Below are 22597 nucleotides of genomic sequence, written 5' to 3'. Positions count from 1 at the left end.
TGTGAATTGGACAGAATTTAACGACACTGGCAGCCAAGATGACATATTTTACTGCCGTTACCATGTTGCAGTCATTACCATCATTTTGAATTATAATATTCAGTGCAATGAACACTTCCCTGCTGGCTGCTAACTGGTAAGGAGACATAAGCAGCTAGTGGTGGGCGACAACACCACCTGCCATTGGCCTATTGCCTCTGAAAGCATGACGCTGTTCTAACAGCCTAATTGTGTCCCACTGCCATTACAACACTGTGAAATTAGTGTACATTCATATCAAATGTCTTTTATGTCTGAGAAGTACTGACCAACTAGTACACATGAAATAGGGTTTTTAAATTTCATTCAACATTCCATAGAGCAATTTCTTAAGGTGACACAAATAATACAGCCGAATTGTACGAATTGTAGAGTAGATTGTGTAGCTCGAGTAAGTAGGTAGCAATGTTTTTAACTTCAAAGCGTATTGTGTTCCAGGTTAAGTGATTTTTTCTCTAATACATATAATGTTGTACTTACTAGTAGCTTACTAATAGCCAGCCACTAAATTAGTCAAATTTAACAACTTAATATTTCATTCACACGCTTTTGTCACTTTTGACATCGCCAGATGATTGACAATTTATGCTAAGCATGTTGGGTGGATTTAGCAACTAGCTATTGTTAGGTTGTAAAAAGTTAAAACCATAGATATAGAACATGTTCTATATCTATGGTTAAAACTATGCTTATGTATTATGTTTTAAATAATAAATTGTATGCTGCAGTCAGGTTATGAAAATAGGAATGGAATCTTGAATGACTAGCCTACTAAGGTAAAAACAGCTGGTTATTCCTCTCCCCCTCTCTTCCTGTCTTTGGTTAAATTGATTAGGTTAAAACCAACTATTATCATATAAAGAGAAACCTTCTGCCACACAGCAGGAAATAACCTTCTGCCTCTATCAGTCTCCAACCCCCTGGTACTTTAGTCTGGGTTAGGACAATAGAATGTTAATTCCTGTAAACTTGTAAAGACTTGACATCTGCATGACATAACCTATTGATCTGTGGGTGCAAATGACCCCTAGGGGGCAGATTTTAGGGCATGTCCTTCCTAATTGGACAGTGAAGAAACCAACAAATCGCGTCCAACCTGTCACCATGCCAACAAAGAGCCTATGAGGAAGGCTCTTACTCACGAAGGAGAAAAGTAACCGCCCCTGGGATTGGAGGAATAAAGCAGGGGGGCAACCGTGATTCTGGGCGAAATAGATGTGGAAACTTAAGGGTTAAGCAACTATTTTCAAGGCCCGCTGCAGCGTAATTCTCTGTATTTTGACCTTGATTTTTATTAATAAATCTTTGTGTTAACCTTTCATTTGGACCAAGCCACTCCTTCTTCAGAGATTCTGAAACACGTAGATTCTCTACAAATGGTGACCCCGACGTGATCTCTGACAGAAGGACGGAGGAGAATCGAAAGGACTGAAAGGTTGAGGCTGTTGTCTCTTTTATGCGGGCCCAAAACTAAAAGGTAAGCCAAACCTGTTTCATCATAACTTGGCATAGGTTTATGTAGGAAATATTAGGCATAAGAGTCTCAACAGCCCTCAACTCGTAAGTCTATTAAAATCTATAAAAGTAACTGATAAAAGTAATGCCCAATTGAGAACTATGTTGAAAGCGATAAGTCAAAAGTAATTGTATTTGTGTGTGATTTATGTGGTGATGGGAAGCTTAAATGGCCTGTGAAATCCATGGTATTATTAGGCTAATGCACACACAATAAGTCCGTAGAAGTTGGCCAAAGTGAAGCCTTTGAAAGTGTTGGTACCGTGTGCATAGCCTATAGATGTCCGTACAGTCGGCCGGGGTGGAGCCCCTGAAAAAAATATTAAAATGTCCGTGAAGTCGGCCGGAGTATTAGACTTTGAAAAGAATAAGTACAAGTCCGTAAACAGCCGGCCGAGTTAGACCCTGAAAAATTTTAAATAAAAAACCGCGTGGGCGGCGACAGAGTAAGTCTCTGTAAGGCACTGAGGAAAGATTAAGACTTTTTCAAAGCCAACTTAAACAGTTTTGGGGACGTAGGCCCTGGAGAAGCTACTTTCGCGGCGGCGGAAGAAAGGCGTCAGTGGAAGACCCCCCAGTTTTTTCTCTTGACCACAGCATGGAAATAGGAAAATCAATTAAATAGGTATAGTCGAATTGTGTAAAAACACTTAGGAAATTGTACAGAGGCCTACTGTAAATATTTTTGAAATAGAATTGTGGTGTTGGGATTTGAGTCCGCGGCAGCGACTCTGCGCTGTGTGTTTTGTGAAAAATTGTAAATAAGATTGTTTTGTTTGAATCGAGAGCGCGCAGCTCAGCAGCGTTGGTTGTGATTGTAAAATAACTCATTGTATAAATAAGATTGGTTTGTTGAATTGAGAGCGTGCAAGCTCAAGCAGTGTGGTTTTAAACAGGAAAAAGCGTCGATTAGCACCTATTCTGTAGTGACTGGGAAAATGTGGGGTGGATTCTTAAACTAAAAAAAAAAAAAAGTTATCTTTACTCTGTGGAGAAAAGGGCTTGGAAATACTTGGTATTAATCACATTTGGTCACTGCATAGTAGAAAGAAAAATTGCCTGTCCCTGTGTGGCAGAACGAACAGTGGCTTCAACAGGTGGACAAAGTAACTAATTGAGAGTAAAATTACATAGGTTATTTGTTTATGAGTTTCTGTTTCTTTTTTTTTTTCTTTTTTCATTTTTAGAAGTCAGGGATAGACTAATCAACATCATGGCAGAACCAGTCCTGCCACAACCAAACCTCATGCAGTACCAGCAACCCCACAAAAAAGAAAAGCATAGAAACAGAACAAGAAGATTCTTTGGCTGCTTCATCTGCGGACAGCTTACACACTGGGTCAGAGATTGTCCTATCAGGGGTCCCCCCGCACAAATACCTTATGATTACAACAGACAATTGATATGTCTACAGACAAACAAGAGCCTTGAATTAACTGAAGAAAACATACAGAGAATGCAGGAACATGCAAGCCTCTGTGAGGACAATTTTAAAAAAAAAAAAAAAAAACCCCCCAGAAAAAAAAAAAGCCAGCGGGGCCACCCCAAAAACCCCCTCTTTTTTTTTAAAAAAAAAAAAAAACAAACCCCCCCCACCACAACCACAAAATAATTTTTTAAAAAAAAAAAAAAAAAAAAGGACTCTCACTAATTTTACCAATTCATTTGATCTGGTCCAAATCTGCACAGAACCGGACAACAGAACGACACCAACTCAGGACAGGCCCCCTCCCAACCTGAAAGTGGAGGTTAGAACTAATTTGACCACGCTGTGACCAAAAAGTAGGTTTTGGATTGGCATAATGATGAATTATGAATAGATACAGCCACCCAGAAAAAAAAAAAAAAAAAAAGGCTTCTGGTAGTTTGAGAAACTCACTCAAGAACCTTTTTGTGAAATTTGTCCCACAGTTATCTCATTTGATTTGAACCAGAAGTTTTACCAGTAACACAGAATGGAGTATGAACTGAGTAAAATTAAAATGTAATAAAATGATAAGTTTCATTTAATTACATTTCCTGTTTGTGTTTAGTGTTGTCTTATAGGGACAATATGTCGTATTGGGAATACCTTAGTCTTAGATTTCTTTAAACTTTAAATCCATTTTTCTGTTCCTTGACTAAGTTTCAGTTATTCTTCCAACAAACAAACTCTTAGAGTATTGTCTCCTGTGTTAATGAAGGACTGTCTAGGAGACACAGGGGGGTTTTCACACCTCATTCAATGCAATAGATGCAGACAGATTTCCTGAGTGAATGCTTGAATCATTGTAATCTTCTCTCTAAACTATTTGATATGTTCCCCCATGCCAGAATATTTTGTAATTGAAATAAGGGATTAATCATTATATTCTAAGTAGGTTACTGGATTTTGAGTTTGTTTTTCTTCTGCTACATTTTTAATACATTTTACTCTGATCCTTCTGTTATCTTTTTCTTTTCTTTTACTTTTTGGTTGGTTGCTTTTGAGTAGGATTGTGTTTGAGTGACTGATGAAGCCCATTGCAAGTCAGAGCATTCCAGGGGGTTCTCTGAAAAGGGGAAAATAATTTGAGGTACTTTAAGCAATTTAACATTAGCTAAAATTGGACCAAAATGAATTTAAGATTCTTAGGGGGTTTTTCAATGGATCATTTGGTAGATATATTTGGCATTTTTGTGTATCTTGACTCAAAATTGGTTTGTTTTTCACTAAAAATGATAAATAACAGGCATATGGAGATACTTTTATTGTATTTTTAAGCATTCTGATTTTACTGTAGCTAATCTTCTTCCACTATTTTATGTTTTGTTGGTTTTTATTCTTTTCATGTTTCTGATGATGTCTCTGAGAAATCATAGGGTTGATAGAGTCAAGGCAGTAGCCTTTTCCACTGATGTGTCTTTTCTAATGTGTTTGTTATTTTTATTTATTTTATCCTAGTTTGTAAAGAAATAAAAAAATGGGGGGAGATCTGAGGATTTGTAAAGCTTCTCTGTGGTGGCCACGCAGAGTGCTATGCAAATCTTCTGCTCAGAGTATTAAATGTGGCACAAAAGAGTGACACGTGACTTATATAGAAATTGATTTGCTCAAAAAATAGCAATTTGCTGATCAAATTTGTTAAAAATGTTTGAAGTAATAGTAAAAGATGAATCACGCAGCCCATTTCCCCCATTGAGAAAGAAAATTGTGGAGTTTTTATTTTTTGTGTTTTGTATTGATGATCTGTACTGTATGTTTACAATGGACTCATGACTTTTTGGGATCATTTATTGTGTTATGGACTGAAGCTTTTTGCCAATTGTCTTAAGGACTTTGGAAAACACAGATGACAGCGGAAACATTTCTCCTCTATGAGAAATTAATGGCCAAATCAAGGACAAACTATCACATTTTTTCTTCTTCCTTGTTTTCACACCTAGACATTTCCCAACAATGAAAACAATGATATGACTTTTCGCAAGGCAGTGCGTCGGCTTGTCGCAGCCATTTTATTCACAGGTAAAAGCAGCCTCCAGATTCCTGCTGATGAAGCCATTCAGCCTGATGACTACATCTGATCAAGGAGATCAAGGAATCCAGAGTGTCAAGGGGAGTCCGGGTTCAGACGCCGACGGAGAAAACCAACAATGCTGACTTCTGCAGACCAGATCATTCCTGCGGTGGTTTCCTGACAGAGCAGGAAGACTGGAGTCCCTGCTGAAGCACCGGGAAAGCCAAGGATGGCTTTTTCCTACAGGCTGGAGCAGGCAGCACACACAGCCGGCCCATCTTCATGTTTCAGAAACAGGAGCTGTCCTGTTTCTGAAAAGGAGGGAGAGAGAAACTGTGGCTGCTCTAAAGGTCTCTGAGAGGGCGTGCAAAGGACACCAACGCCAACAAGGGGAGTGATGAGAATTGGGCCAGCGGTAAAAGAGACCCTGGGCTCCCCTCTGATCTGTCACCAAAAGGATTGTTGACTCCAGAGTTTTGGGCCAATTCTCCAGACAGCCCACCCAAGGCTGCTAGGGCCTTGGTGACGATGCCATCTGGTCCTGTGTTGTCCGGAATCATACCCATGTATCTATGTAATACTCTGTCTCCGTAGGTGCTCCCAGGCGCACACCCTTCTTCATCACAAAACGTGTTTCCAAACAGAAGACACAAACACAGCAGCTCTAGTACAAACTTCATATTGTCGATTTAGTCTGAGATTTTGTCCAAATTTTCAGATTGGACAATATTGAACAAGGAACTGTCAAAATCTGGATTTCAGACTTTTATCACAAGTCTGCATCTTTCACTACAGAAAGGACATTGATGAAGACTGTTTCTTTGTGGTCACTCCATCTGAACTGATAGCATATATTGAAGTGTGTGTATCAGTTTTTAGCTCCTTTGAGATTAAGATCAAACCTAATGCATTCTTTCCTTGAGCCAGATAAAAGATATTTTCTGCCATTGAATAGATTTCTGCCCACCTGATTGCATTACAGATTTGAGACAAGTTATTACTTGTGCAGTATTTGAAGTGCAGTGTGGAAACTTGAATTTGGTTTTGTTTTCTTTGATTTCTAAGATGTTTTCCCTTCCATTGTCTTTACCTGGTCAACAGCTTTAATATCTTCTGGTTTAATTAAGTGTATCTGTTTTTGTTTCAAATGGAATGCTAGTCACTAATCACTGTGAGTAAAACCAGCTAAACATATTTTCTTAAGAGAAATAACCTTCTTGATACTAGATGAGGAGTCAGATGATGAGGTCAGAGAAGGACATGAATTTCTTTTATAGATTATGATTTAGTTCTTACAACTTTGCTAATGTCTACATTTTTGTTCAGTAACTTTATAGTGTTATTCACACCTTTTTAAGGTGTGAAGGGGTGGAGCAGGAGAAAGATTCGAGGCTTCAATCTGTGACCCCGACAGGGGAAGCACGTTGAAGTCCGCTGTTTACAGCGTATTGTTTTGTCATGTCGCATGGCTGCTAACTGTGACCCCACAGGGGAAGCGTGTTTTGCAGTCTGCTGCTGGCAGTGTTTTATGTTTCATGTTTTATATTTGATTGTGCTTTGACTGTCGTTTTCACCGTGTTGTTTTATTAAACCTTTTGCTTAATCTTTCAATTTGACCCCAGCCTCTCCTTCTCCTCAGAAATCAGAACGAACACGTCTTTTAGTGATTTCTTACAGTAGCCCTGTTTTACCTGATACTTTCATAAAGGTACAAACACATGAAGTGAGAGGTATATACACATGACTTTATTTAAAACACGATTAACCTGAATAAGGGCGGAATCATGACTTAAAACACCCAAAAAGGCTTCTAGCTCAGGCTAACTAGCGTTAGCAAATTACCTTCAAAGTTGCAAAGAAATGAGGAAACATTAAATTTGAAGCCTTTATCCAACTACCTATGTGGTGTCGTACTGCAGTGGTTCCCAACCTTTTTTCCTTGGCGCCCCCCCTACTCATGTCTAAGAAAAGCTGAGCCCCCCTCGACCCCAAAATCGAAGTTGAGGTAACTCTTGAGAGGGTCCCAGGTTAAGAGGTCCCGGAGGTTTGGCCTACTAAGTAGCCTGCCTACAATTTTAAGCGAGAACAAAAATATATAGTTTTTATACAGACTTTTGTACACGTTATATATTCTAGTGTATTATCATAATTCGTTTAACGTCCAAATATTTTTTTTTTACCTCAACCTCAAACCAGATAAAGACTTGCGCCCCCCTGAGGGGTGCCCGGACCCCAGGTTGGGAACCACCTCTAGTACAAACACAAAATACAAGTATCATCCTTAAGATGCTAAATAATAGTTGCCCTTAAAAACTCTTATTAGCAAATTCAGATGAGTCATATTAAAACAAGCCTCACTTCATACCAGGATGGGAAAATGCAAGTCATTTAAGCTATTTGTCATTTAAAAAATAGATAGATAGATAGATAGATAGATAGATAGCTGAGTAATGTATTGCCATTTCCTTTCAATACTTTTCTGCTCCTTCACTCCGTCACTTTGCTGTTATATTAATTAAATAAATAAAAAATGATTGTAATATAAATATTGAATTGAAATATTCAATATTGAACTATTCAATTGACCGTTCGCAAAACCCCGCCCTCGAACGGTCCTCGTCCAATCCTAGCTCAGCAACTGTAACTAAGGAGAAGGACCCCCGTCAAACATTGCGATTTCAGCAAGATCGTGAAACGATGCACCTATGGTACAAACGTACCCCAAACAACCTAAACGTTGTCCTTTTTGAACACTGATTAAACGAGAACTCCGGGCAATTTTTACGTTAATCTTGACCGCTATATGTGTAGGAGTACTGTCGATAGCAAAAAAGACGAGCCGAATCGGTGCTAGCAACACGGAGCTGCTAAAGCTAAGCTCCCACTCAGCTAAAACGGCAGTTTTGGGGGCATAAGATAAAGAGTGCCTTTGTGCCTCTTAACAGACACAAAATGCAATTAAAATGTGCAACATGAACAGGGCCCTTACATGACAACAAGATGCGTTTAGCAACTTAGCCATTGTTTAAATTCACCTATACCTCTGCCGTCTGGGATGAGTGAGTGTGTTCAGCCAGGCTCCGGTAATAATCATCACGCAGCAGTTCCATGTGTATTTGTAGCATATATATATATATATATATATATATATATATATATATATATATATTTTAGGGCTGTCAATCGATTAAAAAAAATTAACTAATTAATCGCACAATTTGCTGTAGTTAATCGCGATTAATCGCGTTTTTAAAATTGAGAAGCTTGTAGTAATGGATATTTAAATGCTAAATCACTTAACTTTGCAAATATGAAGAGAAAACAAACAAGGAAAGGTTCTGCTAAGTTCAGAATGTTTAATATCTTTCAGAACAACAGCAGCAACAATTTGGCTTATTTAGTCCTGCTGAACGCTGCTGAAACGGCTAGAAACTGTCCGACTTGAGAGCAGATTTTTGTTTAAATTACAATCAAAGATTTAAATTACAATGATTTAAATTACAATCTATATAATATAAATTACAATCTAGGCAGTACTTAATATCATAAATATTATAATATACATAGTGTTTAATCTGAATGACTAAGCAAAGCACATATATCTAAACACAGAAATGCACATCAATATCACTATCAATGTTACACATGAAACCAGTAACCCAAAACCACAAAGGTGTATGTTGGCCTAAAGTGAAAACATTGAGTGTAGTTTTAGATAGCGACGCTGTGCACAGCAATCCATTACCAATGTAAAGCGATTGACTTAATTTCCCTTCCAGCACCGCAACCAGGAAGTAGCTTGTGTGACAGTGAGACGCACCAATTTCAAACATTTACTGGAATATAGTCACGGATACTATCGAGTCGACAGCGTTAAACATCAGACTCCAAATAAGGTTTTTACCAGCGTGACCAACGTAACAGTTATCAAGCAAACAAATCGCGCACGTACATATCGGCAGCACAGCAGTAGCGCAACAGACAAATCAAACTTAAACTGCAGCTCTATGTAGCGAAACTGCAGCTTACCGGTGGCGCATCTCTCCTGACGAGACAACATGTCGGAACTAGTACTCGGTCCCGTTTATAGCCCGTGCTCATTCATTTCTGGATTCTAACACATCATCTTTTTTCTCTTTTGGGATTTTACTGGTCCATGTTTAAACTCTTGACTGGCCCGTAGGCCTACTTCAATCAGGTAAGTCCCTCCTAGAGTAGCGCCGCCTGCTCTTATGGAGACGTATTACGTTTCTCAGCCGCCACATGAAGTAAACAAACACAGCTGCGTTAATTTCGTTAATTTTTTTTAACGAGTTAAATATTAAAAAATTAACGCGTTAATTTTGACAGCCCTAATATATATATATCCATTTTGGCGTTGGTGAATATGAGTCTCTGCAGTGGCGAATTGTGTGGTAGCTTCCTTAGCCAGGCTAGCAGCCCCGACCGGGCATCCTTCTACTTCCTCCCTCGCCTGCCGTGGCCGACAACAATCCACAGGCGGCCGCTGGTCTGGTGGATGTCCTCCAGAGGACAGTTCATGCTTTCGCGGCGAAATTTTGAAGTTTATTCCCTCCTCAAAAATAGGTATTTGAGCACTGTAGTGGTTATGATCATATCAGTGACTATGTAACTACATGGAAACGGGCCAAATTATGCCTGTTTCCCGTACAGTAACAGCGCCACTGAAGGCTAGCTCTAGCTCAATAGTTACTCCAAGCTTCTTCCCTTGTGAACACCTCCGCTCTCCACTTTTCACACATTAAGCTCCGATCTGCACACTGCTGTTTACCTTTTCCTGCTACAACTGAATTCCCACGGGACTTAAACGCAAGACTACAGCCTTCTGCAACGCTAGTTACTCTACAAGAAACAGGCATCACTTGGTCCGCCATGGCTATGTGTCTGGTTCTCAATTGTTTGACGGGCGTAGTAACAATAACTAGGGGGCGTGGCTTTTGCGAACGGTCAATTGAACTAACTAATTGAAACTATTGTTGTCTGGCCTCCCATTTCAAAAGATGCACTTTTGAAAATAAACAAAAAGAACATTCCATCCTGTTTCTTTTGACGCATCATCATTGCATTCCATTCCTTTGATGAATCTTTAACATAGGATCAACACCCTTTAAAAAACAACAATCTCACAATCTCAACCAGAGCCGCAGACACAGACACTCAGAGACTTAACAGAGCTTAACAGACAAACTGCCAAATCTTTACGATGGAGAACTCCAAAGTTAAACAAAACAAGAAAGGCAAGAATAAAGGGAAAAAAAACATCATCCAGCCGGACGGGAGTTCTCCCAGTTCCTGGAATAACAGGATTTACTCACTTCGCATGTGGAACGAGGCTTTTATTTTTGCAGGGGAAAAGCCTCCACAGACCCTACCCAAAACCATTCTCATTAAAGAGACCGAGACACTGAAAGGGGGCCAACCACAACAGGCTGCTACAACCACGGATGCTCCACAGCCTGCTGCTAAACCCGAGGTTGCTCCATTCCAAGCTGGTGCTGCACCAGAAAATGCTCCAGAGAAGGTAGCTCCACCTAAAGATACTCCCCAGACGGTTGCTGCTACAGAACTTAATGCTAGTGACGTTACACCAATAGACGTGCACCAAAGACATGCACCAAAGGGAGATGCACCAAAACCCGTGCCACTGAAGATCCTTAAACGGACGGATTTTCTACAGCATGAAATTACCATCAAGGTGGCTCCACAGCCTGCTGCTAAACCCAAGGTTGCTCCATTCCAAGCTGGTGCTGCACCAGAAAATGCTCCAGAGAAGGTAGCTCCACCTAAAGATACTCCCCAGACGGTTCCTGCTACAGAACTTAATGCTAGTACGTTACACCAATAGACGTGCACCAAAGAGCGCGCCCAAAGGGAGATGGCCCAAAAACCCGTGCCACTGAAGATCCTTAAACGGACGGATTTTCTACAGCATGAAATTACCATCAAGGTGGCTCCACAGCCTGCTGCTAAACCCAAGGTTGCTCCATTCCAAGATGGTGCTGCACCAGAAAATGCTCCAGAGAAAGTAGCTCCACCTAAAGATACTCCCCAGACGGTTCCTGCTACAGAACTTAATGCTAGTGACGTTACACCAATAGACGTGCACCAAAGACGTGCACCAAAGGGAGATGCACCAAAACCCGTGCCACTGAAGATCCTTAAACGGACGGATTTTCTACAGCATGAAATTACCATCAAGGTGGCTCCACAGCCTGCTGCTAAACCCAAGGTTGCTCCACTGCAAGCTGGGGCTGCACACAAAGATCTTCCACAGCAGGTAGCTTCTACAAAACTTAATACTAAAGACGTGCCATTAAAGGAAGCTACACCAAAACCTGTGAAGGTTGTTAGATGGAAGGATCTAGAGCAGGAAATTCCCATCAAGGTGGCTCCAAAGCAGGCTGCAGCTACACCTGAGCGTGTATCCCTACAACTGAATACACCTTCAGGTGCTGCACAGCAGGTTTGTGAAGCCTCTGAAATGATAAGGGGCCCTGTCCAGAGGAAAACACTTTGGAAAGCCCCACCACCCTACCGTACTCCTAAAGATGTTTCACAGAAGGTTTCTCGACAGAAGGGTGCTCCACAGCAGGCTGCAGCTACACCTGAGAGCGTATCACCACCTTCAGGTGCAGCACAGCAGGCTGGTGAGGCCAGCGACCTGACAAGGGGCCCTGTCCAGAGAAAAACTCTTTGGAAGGCAACACAACCTCACCGTACGCCTAATCAAAAACACTTGGCCAGGGTTTGGGCTGGTAAGGTTGAAGCCAACGATTATAAACGGGGCCCAGTTAAACAGAAACAACTTTGGACAGCACCAACCTCTCCAAAAAAAAGAATTAACTGGACACCACCGCAGTTGCGTGAAGCTAAGGCAAGTGGGGATGAAGCCACTGATTTTACGAGCTGTCTTATGCAGCAGAAAAATATCTGCACAGCGCAACACAGCACAACTCAGGCCTGTGATGAGGCGGAGGCTTCCTCCCAGCACGCCGTGACGGTCGTCCCGGAGCACCAGCCTCAGCAGCTCAGCAGCAATCAAACGGAGGAGATCAACGCACTGAAGGAGGAGAACGAAGCTTTGAGATCTTCCCTCCAGCAGGCGAGCTGCGACAAGGAGGAGAAGATTAAGCTCAAGGAGGAGAATGAAGCTTTGAGAGCTGAAGTGGAGCAGCTGAAACAAGGGATGGAAGCAAAAAACGTTCTCCTTGATGAGGTCAATCAGAAGAACCAGGGAAAGATCAGCGACCTGGAGAGTCAGCAGCTGCAGTGGCAGGAGGAGAGAGCCCGTCTCCTCCAGTCGCTCAGCGACATCCAGAACACCCTGCAGGAGAATACATGCAGCGGTGGGAATGACAGGATTCAGAACCAGATTGAGGACCAAGGGGAGCACCTGGACAAAGGCAACAAAAAGACCAAAAAAACCTCTCTCTGGAATAGACTCTTGAGGCTATTCAAATAAACTTCCAGCAATTTGCCACCATATTTATTCTCCGAGCTATCCCACCATAGCCTAGAAATCTAGACGCACCCTAGTGGCAGCAAATTGAATTTGCAGCCAGGGGGGTCTAGGCACTCACCGTTGACTTGCGAGCTGGAAAAACCAAACTCTGGTCAGGCCAATAACATCGTGTATAGAGTCGGTGGGCGGGCTTATGGCTGCTGCTGCTGGGAACAGCGGTCTTCTGGAAGACTTGGAGTTAAGCTTTTCTTTGAGAAAAGAACAAAGAACGGCACTGTAATCATTCTTAAAAAAGGAAGATGTGTTCGGAGTTTTGCCGACTGGATATGGCAAAAGTTTAAAGTTTAATCTATCAACTAGCTCCGTTACCTTCTTCGTTGCTCTGCCTGGTTGTAGCGCTATCCTATTGCGTGCAGAGGGAATTTGGAAGACAACCGTTTATCCCACCCCTCGGATTGAGCTCCGTTAATGGTGAGTTTGCCACCATATTTATTCTCCGAGCTATCCCACCATAGCCTAGAAATCTAGACGCACCCTAGTGGCAGCAAATTGAATTTGCGGCCAGGGGGGTCTAGGCACTCTCCGTTTACTTGCGAGCTGGAAAAACCAAACTCTGGTCAGGCCAATCACATCTTGTATAGAGTTGGTGGGCGGGCTTATGGCTGCTGCTGCTTGGAACAGCGGTCTTCTGGAAGACTTGGAGTTAACCTTTCTTTGAGAAAAGAACAAAGAACGGCACTGTAATCATTCTTAAAAAAGGAAGATGTGTTCGGAGTTTTGCCGACTGGATATGGCAAAAGTTTAAAGTTTAATCTATCAACTAGCTCCGTTACCTTCTTCGTTGCTCTGCCTGGTTGTAGCGCTATCCTATTGCGTGCAGAGGGAATTTGGAAGACAACCGTTTATCCCGCCCCTCGGATTGAGCTCCGTTAATGGTGAGTTGTCAGGCTAATCCCACCAACCATCAGCGTCCTCTACCCCCCTATTACTATTTCCCCCTCTATATTTCTATTACTCTGCAGCCATTGGTAGAGAGGCGATCTCTTGGGTTTTCTCCGGGTGTCTCCGGTTCTCCCACAGTCCAACATCCAATCCGACATGCAATCAATAAGTATGTAAAGTGGAGTATGTACTGTATAATTATCAATAAAAACAACTTAATCAATCTGTATCTGAATCTAAATGTATTTCATCCATATATAAGTTTTTAAGTTAAGTTTCTAAGCATGACAGAGTGTTGGAGAAGACTTATAAAATAAGTATTCACAGTTGTTTTTTTAAACAAACCATTTTTTATGATATGATATTCTCTGTAGATTCTAAGTAAAACAACGAAAAATAAGATTGTGTGTTATGATCACTGCTACTGGAAAAAATAAAGTATACATATATATACACTTTATTTTTTCCAGTATTTTTTCCAGTAGCAGTGATCATTCTGTGTTGAAATGCAATAATAAATAAATATATATATATATTTATTTATTATTGCATTTCAACACAGAAAGAGCTTTTAACTACACAGGTTACTGTGACTCCAACAGCAAATGAGTCACTGTAGCTTTAACCTAGCCACATCACAGTCAATGATGACATTAACGTTTACTTTGTGCAATTGGCTCTCAAAATTAAAAAAAAAACAAGAATTGAGAATTTAACAACATTGGTAGCCAAGATGACATGTTTACTGCTGTTAGCATGTACCTATAAAAAACTGCTTTTGTTTCAATTGGCCTATCCATAATTTACAATAATCACTCATCTTGTTTGTTTGTTTGTTTGTTTGTTTGTTTCTTTTGTTTGTAAAGCGTCTTTGAGTTTCATGTAAAGCGCTATATAAAACTTATGTATTATTATTATTACTATAGTTAGCAGTGGACACTAATAGAATATAGCAGCACTTTCTACAGTCAAAATAAAGGCTTTTAAACGAAATACTACATAAACAGAAAATGTTTCAGGAGTAATGTGAATTGGACAGAATTTAACGACACTGGCAGCCAAGATGACATATTTTACTGCCGTTAGCATGTTGCAGTCATTACCATCATTTGAATTATAATATTCAGTGCAATGAACACTTCCCTCCTGGCTGCTAACTGGTAAGGAGACATAAGCAGCTAGTTTTCTCTACTTGACTGACAACACCAGCAGCCCTCCAATTGTCACTGTCTTGACCCGTGAAAAGCACCTTGTCAGGAAGAGAGGCGAGGGACGGTTAAATTAGTCCCAGTGGGATCCATACTGATGTCGTTATTCACCACCTGCCATTGGCCTATTGCCTCTGAAAGCATGACGCTGTTCTAACAGCCTAATTGTGTCCCACTGCCATTACAACACTGTGAAATTAGTGTACATTCAGATCAAATGTCTTTTCAGTCTGAGAAGTACTGACCAACTAGTACACATGAAATAGGGTTTTTAAATTTCATTCAACATTCCATAGAGCAGTTTTTTAAGGTGACACAAATAATACAGCCGAATTGTACTTGTAGAGGATATGTGTAGCTGTGGAACTCCAGTAAGTAGGTTGGCAAAGCTTGTTTATTCACTTCAAACATTGGATGAAGTGATTCTTTTCTCTAATACATATAATGTTGTACTTACTAGTAGCTTACTAATAGCCAGCCACTAAATTAGTCAAATTTAACAACTTAATATTTCACTAGGCACTAGGATTAGGCAATGGTTGTGGTTAGGGTTAAGGCTAGGGTTAGGTCCCTTGAAGTCAACGGTCGCAGCGCTGCCTGGAAGGAGACGATGGGGGCTTAAAACACCATCGAGCCTCAGCATCATCAGTATTAGAGAAAATAACCCCCCCCCCCCCACCTATGGCCATTAGCCACTAGCCAGTGAAAAGGCTTGTAAGAGGATTTTTGAAAATGCTACTTGCTGACTCACTAAGAGGTTATCTGTCATCCTAAAATCCTTCTGATGTAACACTACTTTTTCATTTTTCATCCAAACTGCCTTTTTTTCATTTGAGCTCAGAGTAATACCAACAAAAAAAGAAAAAGAACAGATTCTGCAGAGAGGAGTAAAATAGATACTGCACAAGTCAAATAACATTTCCGTGTAAGGGATAAAAAGAACACAGTCATCCTCCAAATTGAAACATTTTATTTCATACCTGCAAATATCAGACATTGTAGCCATGGCAAAGCTTCACCTTCACTGCTCTACTTGAATTTCATCCTATTTTTAATATAACAGAAGACATATAAGAAGTTTATATTCAGACAGTGCGAGCATGATCATAGGAAACTTGGCCCCTTGGAAATGATTCCACCAACCTATAAAACAATCAAACGAAGGGAGGACAGAGGAATGTGGGTCACGGTGGGCTCGGAGCAAACTAGCAACCGTCCTTCTGATTTCTGTGACACTAATCTTGGTTGACTGGAGCCTCAATGTCGAGCCCAAACCCCCCCCCCCCCACTGCCTGAACTGATAAGGATCAATTCCATTGTGAATCTGCTGTTTGTAAAGGTGTCGGTCGATGAAACAAGTAGGTGAGCAGAGATGAACAAGGATCAGGTTGACAAGTGTCCAGCTGGCTCAAGTGTCAATCCTCACACCCCTTTGGAGAGCTGTGGACTGAAATGTCAACGAGTACTACTTTTTTGATATATATTTGCTTCCTTCCCAATAAAATGAAGGCAAATGGAATGTTGTATGTGGTCTCGCAGCATTGAAAAATGGCATTTTAAAAAGTCAAACGTGTCCCTGTTACCCTACAGTAGATCAGTGTTTCCAGAATCTTTTTAAAGTATTGTACCCCTTCAGCCTTTTATCGTCCAGCTACATACCCCCACCCCCACCCCTGCACTCTTGCATACCCCCTACGTCACTTTGCGTACCCCTGGGGGTACACATACCCCAGTTTGGGAACCAATGCCCTAGTTTTTAAATAAGGGTTTGCGTACCCCTATGGCTACTTTGGATTACTGCACGGGGTACGTGAGATTTAAAAAAATAAAAATAAAAAGTTAATTTAACTCTGCTAACTCTGTCTGTTACTTGGTGCTAAGCAGACAGAGTTCACTGGGTCTATGCCTTCTGTGGCTTAAACAGCGTTGATGAAAGTGGTGGGACTGAGCCAAAACATTAAATTTGCGGGCCATTAATCCAAAAAAACTGAGCTGAAAGACGTTAAAATGCTTTTGAGAGCCGGGAAGAACTGTAGAGTGGGTTAAAATAATAGTTTGGCACTTTGAGTGACCCCCTTTCACATTACATGTAGTTTGATTTATTGTTAGCAAAAAAAATTATTAATGCAGCTTCAAATGTAATTTTTAGTGTGATGAACAACACAGAAAATTCCATTCACCTCCATTGTATTGGTGTGGAGACAGAAATCTCAAGAGATTGATAATCTCAAAACACAGCAGGCTACTCCGTCTGTTCTCACTTCATAGTGTTTCTTTGCTTTTGATAAAGGAACTTTCACAAGATTATAACTGATTCACATAATTCGAAGAGGGTGTGTAGCAGACACAGCGTGATCTGCAAAACATCAAAGTTCAGATAATTTCACACATATTACCGACATGTTTAAAAAAAAACATCCACAGTACGAGACAGGTGGTTGAAAATTACAAAGGGTCACTGTGATGGCAGTATTCACAAAACATACAGAGTATAATGACCATCAATGCCTCTAGCAGCTTATCAAATCAGGTGTGAATATTCCTCTCAGCCCAATTAAAAACACCACCCACATTTATATGATCTGTGTGATCCCTGCAATAACAATTTCTTGCAGTAACAGTGAGATTTCCATATGAACTCTTAATGTAAAAAACAGACACCACTTACATTCGAGACATTTTTGAAATTCTGCCTACGAAAGGACTGCATTTTCTGCCTCAGACCAAACACCAGAACCCTACAATGCATAACTACTTCACAAGAATCCAAGTACACTACTTCACATGAAATGGATTTTCTCATCGTGTACTGAAACAAGACAGTGAAAACAAAACACTTGGATCAGACTGTCAGAATTCAGGAATGTGCAAAAGGTTGTTTTCTTGCTATGCCATGTGAGCAGGGTCTGAAAGGGACAGTCCCACTGTCCTACTTCCATTCTTGAGAATTCCCTCAGTGGTAACATGACCCAAATGCATCGCTGGTGTTTTTGGACTACCAATACCAGAGTCCTCTGTCTGAGGCTCTAAGAAAGCCACCCTTTTCCCATTTGACCTCAGTTGTCCTGACTCTACCTCTCTGGGGTCTGAACAGAGGATGAAGGCTCGTCCGCCGCACCCTCTCGATCCCCGGTTTTCCCGGCATCGACAGGGAGTGAGGTAGAGGTAGAGCAGCACCAGTATGATGCTGACCACACAGGAAGCCAGGGTGGTGAATGCTGTGTTGAAATGCTCGGCGCCGCTTCTGTCTGCCAAGCCGCTGGTGGAGGCCTTGCTTAAGTTTCCGACCACCACACTGACTTCCGGAGACTCGTTGGGGTCATAGTGGCGCCCACGGGCAGCTACGCACCCATACATACCAGAATCTTCCATCAGGGCTCCTTGGATTTCAAGGGTGCCATTGGGTAAAACTGTTAGGTGGGCACTTGGATCATTGGTTGATGAATTCAACACAGTCTTGGGGGTAACCCAGAACCAATCCAACCCCTCCTGGGCAGGAGAGGCAAACCCTGGGCATGGCACTCTTAGCCATTTACCAGGCTCTACTTGGTAAGTCTGTGCCTCAAGGGGAATATCTGAAACTACCTCCTGGCTACATTCAGACCATGGTCCTGAATTGTCTCTACATGGGTATTCACCTCTGAATTCCACCAGGGGGCGATACTGTTTCCACATCCAGTACTCCTGCAAGGCGAGTAAAGCACAGTCACAGACCAAAGGGTTTTCCTGCAAATAAATTCCACTTTGCTGGGTGAGAGATAGCAGGCTCTGGACGGGCACCTTGGTGAGCCTGTTGTAGGACAGATCGAGAAAGGTCAGATTACGAGGCCCTCCAGGTTCCCAATAAAGCCCCAGGGGGAAAGCTGTCAGTCTGTTCCCAGAGAGGTAGAGCCTCTGCAGGCTGTAAAGATTGCTGAAGGCCCCTGGGTTCATCTGGATGATCTGGTTTCCAAACAGCAGCAGCTCTTTCAGTTCCTTCAACCCAGTAAAGATGGATGAATTCAGCACTGTTAGTCGGTTGGAAGAGAGGTCCAGGTGGAGGAGATGTGGCGTCACAGTGAAGGCATTAACCTCAATTTGGCTTATGGAGTTTCGGCTGAGAATCAGTGTAGCAAGCCGGTCGAACGGTCGGGAAATCCAGTTCATGGACAGGTCAGTAAGGGCATTGTGGCTTAGGTCCAACCGTGTGGCATAGCTTGGGAGATCAGAGGGTAGCGCAGACAGATTGCAACCGCTGCAGGAAATTATATCACTGGCACAAAGGCAGTAGGGTGGGCAAGTGGCCACAGAGGGAGGGAAGCCAAGACACAGGGAGAGCAGCAAAGCTGCAAATGCAGGGTTCCAACGACTGCCTCCAACACTGGTCCTGCCTAAAAGCTGTGAGGTGATGGGACGCATCCTGGTGTTCCCTCAGAATGGGGTCTCAGGTTACTGTCTCACTGGGTGTACACATGTCAGGTTTACAAGCCTCTGATAGTGAACTGAAGAGAGATACAGAGAGAGGAAACAAGAGAGAGGGAACATGGAAATTAATCTTTTTCAATTTGCTCAATACTCGATTCTGATTGGTCAATTTGGGCAGACTGGAGGACCATTTTGAAGTCAATAAAAACAGTTTTAAATCAATATTTAGATTTCTTTAGTAAGTAGCCGTGTAACAAGTGCTTCGCATCAGGGTCCTGCATCACCCTGTCGGGGTTCAATTCGCAATAATGACCCGCTCACTCTCCTTTACTTAAAGGTCCTATGGCATGAAAATTTCACTTTATGAGATTTTTAACAATAATGAGTTCCCCCATCCTGCCTATGGTCCCCCAGTGACTAGAAATGGCGATATGTGTAAACCAAGATCTGGGTATCCTGCTCTGCCTTTGCGAAAATGAAAGATCAGATGGGCCGATCTGGAATCTTGGGGGAGGTAACCTTGCTCCTTATGACCTCATAAGGAGCAAGGTTACCTCCCCTTTCTCTGCTTTGCCCGCCCAGAGAATTTGGCCCACCCATGAGAGAGAGACATCATGGCTTGCAACAAGCAGGCGGCAGTTGGTAAAGGCCACACCCCCACCCTCCACCTTGCCCCCCCCCCTCTCCTCCTCAATAGTATTTAAAGCTACAGACACAGAAATGGCACATCCTAAGGAAAGCTCATTGTGGGACTGGCTCTAGTGGCTGTAATTCTGCACCAAGGTTGAATTTCGGGAAAGAGACTTCAGATACAGTATTAGGGGACCACTAAGGCCTATATAAAAGCATCCAAAAAGCAGCATGTCATAGGACCTTTAAACTAGTTTTAGAAATAATCTTGCACTGCTGGCACTAAACAAAGTTCTTACCTGTGAAGGCTCATGCATGCCTCAAATTTCTTGTAGACAGGTGCATAGGAGGAAATGTCCAAAGGCAAGAGAGGAGAGAATTCCTGCATACTGTACTTTTGCTTGCAATAAACTTCATTGTGAAAAAAAATCCGACCTTCATCGGGTAAAGCAATATATGACAATATTGTCATTACGGAAGAGATGATTTTAGATATGGTTTTATCTTTAACTGTGTTGTTCAATGTTTGTATATAAATGTATGTGATTGCTGTCCATTATAGATTGTGGAATGTCCACCTTTGTTGGTGAGAAGTGCATTCTAGTAGACTAAATCTGAGATCTTCAACAAGGGGTCCATGACACTAAGGGGGTCCTTAGAGTTAGTGCAGGGGGGCCGCTAAATTATGTTAAAAAAAAACATTTTCAAAAGTTAAAATATGTCTGAAAATATACATTAACATATTCATAGCAAAGATAAATTGGCCTATCTGTGAAAACACATTTAATTTACACATTGAATATGCTTACTATAGGTAAGGTAGTTATACAGTTAACCTTAAGGATTCACTTTGCATTCCACATGTAGTTTAACATTAAAATAATATTTTGATATCCATTCATTTTCATCCATCTGGCCCAGTTTACTATGCAATATATTTAGTAGGGGCTCCCTACTCCGTCTCTCTTTCAGCGTAGGGGTCCTTGGCCTAAAAAACATTAGAAGACCCCTGGACTAAATGTACATAGACTGTGGTCCCTGATTGGCCTCACCTGAAGAGGTGATAACTATATCTGTCTAGAATGTTCTTTGTTCCTCTGCTTTTACCTGATGAAGGACCAAAACATTGTATTTCTGAATAGAGTATATACATACCTATTTGTTTCTTCTGTAATAATGATATTGTAAAGTAGGATAAGCATTATAGGATAGGAGTGTGGTTCGATTAAATGTTAAAATGGCTTGCCATATTCTTCTGCCTCACACACTTCTTCTCGAACTCATCCTTTTTTTGTTCTTTGATGGCATCTGATTAATTTATCGATGTTTGTGTTTTTATGCTTTTGTATGTTGAATGTTCGAGATGCATTAAGAAAAAGAAAAACAAAAGTGTGCAGGAATTCTCTCTTCTCTTGACTAAACAAAGTTCCAAATGAGCTTAACAGTCACATAAAGTAAAATTAAACAAAGTAAATAAAAAAAAAAAGGCAGCACGATAAACAGTAAGGGCACGCAGAAGGAATATATGAGAGCATAGTAATACAGGTAAGGGAACTCTAAACATAAATTGTAATCCAAATTAAATAATCATCTGCACACAGTAACTGTTAATATGTCTATCTATCACCTGTGTTGCTCCTGCAATATTTATAGTATAATTCAATTACACAACTCTATTATTTCAAATCTCCATATGCAGCTGTTTTCCCTGTCAAACTGTTCTCATAATAATCATCTAAAAAAGGTGCTGCCAAAAGCCCAGCAAATGAATAGTAACAAGCCAAGTCTAGCTGCAACTATTAATAAATCAACAGAACATCAACCGGCAACCGATTTACATAATCGATTAATCATTTCAGTCATTTTTAATTATACCAGTCACAACACCAATCGTTCTGTGGTTGCAGCATCTTCAGACGTGAGGACTTGTTGAAGAGGTCACGTTGGGCTTTAGAATAATTCTGATGAGCATTTTTCACAATTTCCTGACTCTCTGTAGCTCAAACGATCAATTAATTAATCAAGAAAATAATTAGCAAATGAATCCACTGAAAATATGTGTTAGTTACAACCCCAAGTGACTATGTAACTGTGAGAACATAAAAAAAATAAAAAAAAGCAGAAATAGTAGCTAAAAGACAAAAGACTGTTACAGACTGAGTGAGAAATGTAGGAAAGTGGCAGTGGATGAAAGATGAACTCTTCTACAGTATTAGTATTAGCCCACTCTGTCCTTCTCTGTTCTATTCCCACACAGAATCTGGCTCCGAAAGGGAGAGAAGAGCCCGTATTTGACGACTATTGCGGAACCAAAACAAACGCAGCCGACGGCTCACCTTTACGCCCACACTGCTGCCTGCTCAAATCATCTTCTCGTCTGCCTTCACATCCGCACGCGCTCTCCGGACGCGATGCAGGACCGCGTCCCGTATGCCAATCCTAAAAAAAATAAAAAATAAACTAAACCAAAACAAGTCTCCAAAGGCAACTTCGCCCTGCCCTCCGCTAACGATCCAGCCGGAGTGCGAGGAGAAAGTGTTCACCTGTAGGTCGGGTTGCATGCTGCTGTGCACTGCTGTGGGAGGGGTCGCCCTGCCTGAGAGTAAAAACGGAACACATCACCGGGCAATACACCAATAACATGAGAGAGGGGGGGGGGGTGAGAAGAAGGGCAAGTATAGCCAAGAGGAGAGAGGTGCAGCAGCAGCATCAGCACCACTCACTCACATGTTTCTGAGTATTTTGTGAAACCATTTTTAAAATACGTCATTTAGTTATCCTTACAACGGTTTCTTCTGTGAACATTTCTACATATAGCTTCTGTATAAAAGCTATTGAACTATTGAAACCAGATGGCAAGGTCATATAAAAAGGTGTTCATTGCACTTTCACACCTATTA

At 41.4% G+C, this 22597-nt stretch overlaps 1 protein-coding gene across 1 annotated transcript; it reads right to left on the bottom strand.

The window, feature by feature from the left end:
• Window positions 1-16336: 16336 nt before the first annotated feature.
• Window positions 16337-22279, bottom strand: LOC120553001 (amphoterin-induced protein 2-like). Its single transcript, XM_039791040.1, has 2 exons — window positions 22034-22279; window positions 16337-19144 (listed from the first exon to the last, which is right to left on the bottom strand). The coding sequence occupies exon 2, from the start codon at window positions 19059-19061 to the stop codon at window positions 17550-17552; it is 1512 nt and encodes a 503-aa protein (XP_039646974.1). The 5' UTR covers window positions 19062-19144; window positions 22034-22279; the 3' UTR covers window positions 16337-17549.
• Between the last annotated feature and the right edge of the window lie 318 nt (window positions 22280-22597).

Source organism: Perca fluviatilis, chromosome 23 (genome assembly GCF_010015445.1).
Source record: "Perca fluviatilis chromosome 23, GENO_Pfluv_1.0, whole genome shotgun sequence".
In the NCBI taxonomy this organism is placed as follows: Eukaryota; Metazoa; Chordata; class Actinopteri; order Perciformes; family Percidae; genus Perca; species Perca fluviatilis.
This window is presented reverse-complemented; position numbering and strand designations above follow the sequence as displayed.